The sequence below is a fragment of the Belonocnema kinseyi genome, chromosome 5, assembly GCF_010883055.1.
Source record: "Belonocnema kinseyi isolate 2016_QV_RU_SX_M_011 chromosome 5, B_treatae_v1, whole genome shotgun sequence".
Taxonomy (NCBI): domain Eukaryota; kingdom Metazoa; phylum Arthropoda; class Insecta; order Hymenoptera; family Cynipidae; genus Belonocnema; species Belonocnema kinseyi.
The window spans coordinates 45447249-45455030 of NC_046661.1; the positions used below are offsets into that span (position 1 = coordinate 45447249).

The window sequence follows — 7782 nt, forward strand, 5'->3', positions numbered from 1 at the left end:
AGCCTAGAGGTCGGATTCACCGGAAAAATGTCCACGAAGCTCGTCATCCATTTCAGCCAGATCTTTAGGCTTGAGAGAAACCTTGGTGTTGATATTTCTCCGAGTCGTAAAGCATCGCTCTTCATCTATTGGATGCCTGCCCGCGGTTGGTCTATATATATATGTATAATTTAGTAAACACGTAGAAGTGTTAAAAGAAATAAAAATCTTGGAAAATTTTTGTTTTGAAAGTTATAGTAGCCAAAATTATCTTAGAAACTGTAATACAAAATACTGGAGTTTTGAATTCGTAGGAAATGTTCCGAAAAAATACGTTATTAATTCCTCCTAAAAATTTAGCTAAATGAAGTTAGCCTGATTCTTATCCGTAGCGGAAGGATAGACATAAGCTTATTTGTAATAAGAAGATAGACACTTTCTTAACGGTAACCGAACAATAGCCTAATATTCGTAGAACCCACCGCTATGATCTCTCGCCATCTTTCCAACAATTTCATTATCTCGCGTTCGTAAAAAGTCTGAGGCTGTTCGATGAAAACCAGATATAGCTGATTTTTGACACTCTCCTCATCAGTGAAAGTTTTTTTCTTTAGAGAATTTTTTAATGATCGGAATAAATGAAATTAGTGGGTGTCTAAGTCGGGTGAATATGGAGATTGAGGAAAACATTATAGCCAAGGCTTAACAATTTTGTTCGGGTAGCTGTTGATGTATGAGGCCTGTCGTTGTCGTGATGGAAGACGATTCCTTGAGATTTGCTGATTCTGTACGTTCTTGGCATATTGCTTCCTTAAATTTCATCAGTTGCGAGCAGTAGATCTCAAAATCAAAGGTTCCCTTTTTAGTTTAGGTAATAGAGTTGGGCTTCTTAATAATAATATTCTCAATAAGAGCGCTTCCCATGATCCGCGCTCGAGCAGTAGCCCCACTACCGTTTTTTTTAATGCCACCGAATTATTTTCAAGGCTTCTCAATAAGAGCGTTTAGTGATGTTTGATAAATTCATATAGAAAAATATTTAAAAAATTGTTTGGCAATAATATTTTCAAACTACAGTGAAACTCTTCTATAGCGACGATTTTCAGGCTGACGGTGGGTGCGAACTAACTAATTATAGCCCACTCCAGGTTTGTTTGTTCACGCCTGAGTGATCGCTTCAGTGACAACCGCAGACTCCGCAGACCCCGCGCAGCTCCTGTCACACCTACCTGCGGCTGGCGTAGATTCTCGGAATGACTATAGGTAACAATTCAACTAATTATTTCAAAAAGATGATGAAATCGAACTTGGACAGATTTTTCTTCTAAAGTTGCCCCGCTGAGCTGGCAGAAATTCTCTGTCGCCTGCTTAGACTACCTTGTCCTCTATAATGCATTCTATTAATAATGTCAGTTACTTTGAATTTAATAAATTTAATAATTACATACCTGCAGAAGTTGTTTAAGCATGAATTACACGTATGAAACAAACATTTACGCACTATTTAAACGAGAAAAATCAATGAGAGCGAAGTACTCTTATTAAGAGGCCAGCTTGCGTTTCATGCGAGCTTTTTGGTAGAGCGCCGCGCTACCGCAATTCTCGAAAATTCCTTCTCCTGCAGCCTCATGACGCTCTTATTAAGAAGACCGACTGTACTTAATAGAACACGATACCTCTCTAATCCCACCACACGAAAAGCATGAACTTTTTCGGAAGCAATCCTACTTGCTATGTTGTTTGCTGCGGTTCAGAGCTGCTCGACAATGATGATCTCTTACGAATAGGATTTTTATAGATGAACAATTTATTATGTTCCGCCATCAACCGTTTAAAAATGGAGCATTTTCTTGGCGTTTTAGCAGCATGTCGTAGATGGTCAAAATCACCTAAATCGGTTTTTCATGGATCAGCACCCGACTTTTTGGGAACGCAGGATAATGAAGTAGGTGGAAAGATAGCGAGAGGTTATAGAGAGAGCCGGGAATTATATAATTTATTGAACTTTGTTTTCTTCATGCCATAAGTAATTTTTTTAAGTATTAATTAATTAAGTATTTTAAAGTACGGCATTGCTCGTAATAAAACATAATGTTATCTTACAATAATTTCTTAAATAGAATTATCAGTAGGTCTCATTTTGTTAGAATCGTTATTCATTTACATAATATATCTACAATTACACAGGTTTCGTAACCAAATTTTTATCTCTTCCGGTCTTCTTTCCTCTAAGCAGATTGTCTTATTGTCTATACCTTATACACATATTTTTACAAATATTAAACACTCAGACCGTAAGGACGCCGACATATTTCCAAATGTATCGCGTGGTATGTACGATTGAAAATCTTTTTCCAAAATATATATTTCATTTTTTTAAATTTTATTAAACAGTTACTTTTTTACAGTTCCTTGGTTTTCTCGAAGATATGTTTTTGTCTTTGATCGTCGCCACATTCTTCTGTATTATATTTGAAATACCAGTTCGAACTTTGGAAAGACTTGTTTTAAATCCATCTGCTACAAATCGCAACGCAGAACGGAATCTTGATAAAAAAAAGCGAAGAAACAGCATCATATAATTAGCAAAATAATTTAAATCATTTTTTTGTATTGGTGAATTGAAGGAAAAAATCTGTCCGTTGCGCGGGCACACTATCATCGCGCGCTACGCGAACGACTCGCAAGTTTCAGGGCGCCTAGGGCATGCGACTGTTGGTTCTCATGCTTCGCGCATGATTGTATTCATCACGTGTCTCGTGCTTTGCACTCGATTTGTTCCAAAATCTAAACTTCTCTACATCATGTTTAACACTTTTATATCAAACGTATGTTTCATTAATTAATGCACTTTCCCCTGGGATTGCTTATTCAGCATGCCATTTTATTTTTAGCTGCATTGAGACATGTTCCATAAAATAATATAATAATAAATGTATATTTTTAAGATTTAAACCAAAAACGCGTACCCTAGCGTAAGGTGATTCTAAGCAAATTTGTAGATATAATTTAGGCGTAAAACCTTGTTAAATAAAATGTTATTGAATCTTGTTTTATAACAAGAGCTTGTAAGAAAATCTTAGATCTCTTTTGGTTGAACAACTTTTTTGCACTTTTTTTGTCTCCCGTGTCGTTTTTCCAAAAATTTGATTTCTTAATTTTCAAACTTTTTTTAAGAATGAAAGAAAATCTACGGTTCCTATCAAAAAATTATTGATTATAAATTTACAGCTCTTTTTTGAATAAGCAACTTCTATCTTTATATTTTTCACATAGCGTGTTTCGTGTGTTAAAAAATTTAAATAAAGATTTTATTTTTTTACGATTAAAACCAAATCTACGCGTTTAGTTAAAAAATTATTAACAAATTCTTAGCTATTTCTTCGAGAATAACTTTTGTACAATTTTTTTCGTAGCTTGTATCGTTTGTCCAAGAATTTAATTTTTTTATTTTAATGTACTTTTTTGTACATGCTACGCATCCTATATAAAAATTATTAATGACAAATTCGTAGGTATTTTTGGGTGAATAATTTCTTTTTCTTCTTCTCTATTGATGATGTATACCCTAATCGTTTAAATGACCTTCGTTTCTTACAAGAACATCTACAAACTTTATATTATCTTATTCTTACTATTTACATAAATTCTTGTATCTTTCTCCTTAAATCTATATTAATATAGCGCAATTTTTCTTGCGGAAGAGAGACCGAGCAAACGAAGCAAGACAGCGGGCGTGTGAGAGCGAGCGCATCTTAACATCCTTATACTACGATAACGTAATAACTACTTATAGATCTTCGCGCTTCTTTCTAGGTGACTTCCGTTTTCTTTTTCCTTCATTTTCACTTCTTTTCTATCTCATTCTCATTTTTCCACTTTCAATATTTCTCATTCACACTCTAGCCCCCTCCAACTCCTTCATTTACTTCTTACCCATTCCATTCTCCCCTAGAATATTTACCACATTCTCTTGCCAGCTTCCCTTATCTTCCATTTTTCTCCTACATCCTCCCGATAAATATCCCATGTTTCCTCCTCCCGTTTACATATTCTACATTTTTTGTTCTCCTTCTTTTCCCAATACATCCCCTCCCTTACCTCGCTGCCTAATTTAAATTTTTATATTCTGGCCAATCTTCTCTCCGTCCATCCCTTTTCTAAATACTTGGTAATGCTTACTTTTCTATCATCTTTTACCATGTATTATATTTTTATTCCCCATGTTTCCATTATTTTTCCTTCTCTGTCCCTTCCATCGAATTCTTCCTATCTCACTTCATTCCCCTTTTCTATATCTCTAGGACTAAAAAACTCTTTTCTTTCGTCTTCTCATCTTGTTAGTTCTACAGCTCTCCCTCTTCTGTCTTCTATCCCTTTGGGCTTCTGTTCTCATCATATATCCAGGTTTCCTCCAGTCTACCCCTAGCGTCCACCTTCTGTATCTTTCTTGTAAACTCTCAATCTTTTCCTTTTTCTTTTTCCTACTCCTCATACCTGTTTTATTATCCCTGTCGCTTTTCTATCATTTTTCTTATATGAACTCTATAATCACCAATCATTTCCAAGGTATATCCCAATCATTGAAACTCCTTTACTTCTTTTAACTTTATTCCCTTCTATTTTCCATTCCACTCTTTCTTTCTTCTCCTTCTTTTGTAAACCTCATTCTCTTTGTCTTTTCTATATTTAAATTCTACTTTTTCCCATCTAAGTATGTCTTCAGTCTTGCAATTAAGCCCATCATCCGTTCTTCATCCTCTGCCATCAACACTACATGGTCAACGTATATCAATGCATATACCTTTTCCTGTAACATTCTAACTCCTCCTTATCCCTTTCTCTTCATTTCTTCTACTAAATGATAATTATATATATATATATATATATATATATAAATGAGAATAATGTGTTAAATAAAAGTGGGTTTAGAGAAAATCCTTGCCTTACTCCGCTCACTTACCTTTTATTTATCAGATAATTCAAAACATATACAGGCGTGGATTTACCATAGGGTATATATCACTGTCGTCGGTAAAACAAAAGAACGTTGCGTTTGTGCCAATATAACAATTTCGGATAAGTATTAGGATTGCTGGTACTATCATTCTCAACATGCAATGATAGATTGCATTATTTCAGTCATTAGTCATTAGACCCTGAACATATATATGGGGAATTATTCAAGAACTGCCTTAACTTCAAAAGTCATATCTTTCAATTTCCTTAAAATTGTCATAGTTTGTTTGCCTATATAATAGTAGTAAACCCACCAATTAATAGACTTTTACTATCATCCATCCTCGAACTACAGGGGGTGAAATTTGCATCCCCGGACAAAGCGGGTATTTTCAAATGGTCATAACTTCCTTTCTGCAAATGAGAATTGAATTTTCTATGAGTAATTTCTCAAGGGTTTTTCATGATTTTTCATTCTTTGAAATATATTGTTTTTAAATTTAATAAACAAATGGACATTTAGAATGTTTGTTTAACATTTTTTACTCTTCGAGCTGTTTTTATTTTTTTTAAAGTATTTTAAAACGAAAGCTTTTCTTTTTTGATAAGAATGCTGTTTGTCATTTTGGGACTGAAAATAGATATGTAGTCGTGCGAAGATATCCGAACGAAACCCTTCCTTGCTCGCTCGGACAGGTCGGGCAGTCCAGCCGATCTGCCGACCGACGTTATTTCATTCAAATTCAATTCATTCAAACATACTTTTCATTGGTACAGAAACTTTTCAAAAATTAATTTCAGCGGTTTTTAATGCATCGAAATTTTTTGCATATAGTTATAAACAAATTAGGGAGCACAAGTATTTTTTGAGGGAACGTTCACCCCTCGCCCCTCCATAATGTTCTTTTTTTAGGTTTTGCTGTATATTTTCATAATTACCGTCACATAAAACAGACTTGTGAAAGGCTTAAATCAATTAAAAATAGTATAAACTATTCATATAAACAAATTATACAGGATTTGTCCTTTCTTTGGCTGGATCAAATATGGTCTCGTGTATAGCCAAAAAACAAAAGACATCCACGTATATAGATTTTCATTTGTTTCTCATACTAGGCAGTCTGATAAGTCCCTGAAAAATGAAACATGGAGACGTTTTTTTGGCCAAAGTCGGTTTTTATTTTTCAACATACTCTCCTTTTAGGTCGATACAGCGAATCCAACGATTTCCTAACTTTTTGATACCGTCCGAAAAGTACTCGATCGGAAGGTCTCCAAAATACGCCTCAGTTTCAGCTATGAGCTCCTCATTTGAGTAAAAACGCTTACCGGTGAGCCATCTCTTCAGGTTAGGGAACAAGTAATAGTCGCTGGGGGCCAGGTCTGGTGAATACGGTGGCTGAGGAACCAATTCGAAACCGATTTCATGCAATTTTGCTTGTGCAACCAAGCATGAATGAACAGGCGCATTGTCGTGATGATAGAGCGGTTTTTTCTTTTTCAAATGCGGTCGTTTTTCGGCGATTTCGATTTTCAATCGGTCCAATAATGATGAATAGTATACTCCGGTTATGGTTTTACCTTTTGCAAGATAGTCCACGAATATTATGCCATGTGCATCCCAAAATACGGAGGCCATAACCTTTCCGACCCATTGTTGCGTTTTTGGTCGCTTCGGAGCAATTTGGCCCGGTGGAGCCCACTGTTTTGCCTGTTGCGTTGACTCAGGAGTGTAGTAGTGGATCCAGGTTTCATCCATGGTTATGAATCGGCGCAAAAACTCGGTCAGCTTACGCGAAAATAATGCCAAATTCTGCTGGGAAGTTGTCACACGAATTCGTTTTTGGTCCACTGTGAGCAAACGCGGCACCCATCGCGCGCAGAGCTTCTTCATGCCCAAAACTGAATGCACGATATTGCCCATACGTTCCAATGATATGCCTACAGCATTTGCTACCTCTCTAAACTTCACTTTGGGATCATTCAACATCATATCATGGATTTTTTTGACATTTTCTGGTGTAGTGACCTCTTTTGGGCGCCCAGATCGTTCAGCATCAACTGTGCTCGTACGGCCACAACGCTCCAGCTTGGCCTTGGTCTCGGATATCGTTTTCTTGCGAAGATAGTAGTGTTTGATCAAAACTCGAAACTCAGATTTTTCCATATTAAAAAAAACTCGGAGGTTAGTCGCTTCTCAGTGCTGTAACTTGTAAATGCGTAAACATAAATGGCTGAAGTTTTGACAGGCGTCATTTGAAGGATCAAGTTCGGCGAAAATGGTTCACATTAGTGAATACTAATGCCATCTCTTAGAATTTCCAGGTACTTATCAGACTGCCTAGTATTGTACCAAGAAACAAGAGGCAATGACATAGTCTGTCATTTGTTTCTTGGCTTCAAGCAAAACGTTGCACTGCGTTACTCTGCTCTGAATTCAGTCTCCTGAAAGGTAAAAGCAGACAACGTATAGTTTTTAGAATTTTCTTGTGTGTTTTTTCTATGATTTCTTGTGTTTCGTTTTTGTTTGTTAGTTGTATATATTTGTAAATTATTTATCCTTCTTTTCTGTGGTTTTTGTTCATTAAGTTCAGGTTATAAGTTCGTTTTCAACTCTCTTTGCGAATCGCTGATTTCGAAGCAAAGTAAGATCCCTAAAGACCTTTCATGGTCATCTAGCGCTGACCATGTCTTCGATGCAATTTTTCGCAGCAGATCTGAGGCTTCTAACGTAAAATCAGCAAATAGTGTTTCCTAATTTGCCGAAAGGCAGTTAAATATGTGGTACTTGTAGAAAAGAATGTAGAACTCTCACTTTAGGCCATCCCGAGTTATGGAAGAGCC

General features: G+C 36.0%; 1 protein-coding gene across 1 annotated transcript in view; it reads left to right on the forward strand.

Moving 5' to 3' along the window:
- Positions 1-2561, forward strand: part of LOC117173631 (nose resistant to fluoxetine protein 6-like) — a 21726-nt gene extending 19165 nt beyond the window's left edge. The window contains exons 9-10 of the mRNA XM_033362272.1: positions 2167-2273; positions 2388-2561. Of these exons, the coding sequence (XP_033218163.1) occupies positions 2167-2273; positions 2388-2561 (281 nt within the window). The remainder of the gene's footprint in view (positions 1-2166; positions 2274-2387) is intronic.
- Positions 2562-7782: the final 5221 nt, after the last annotated feature.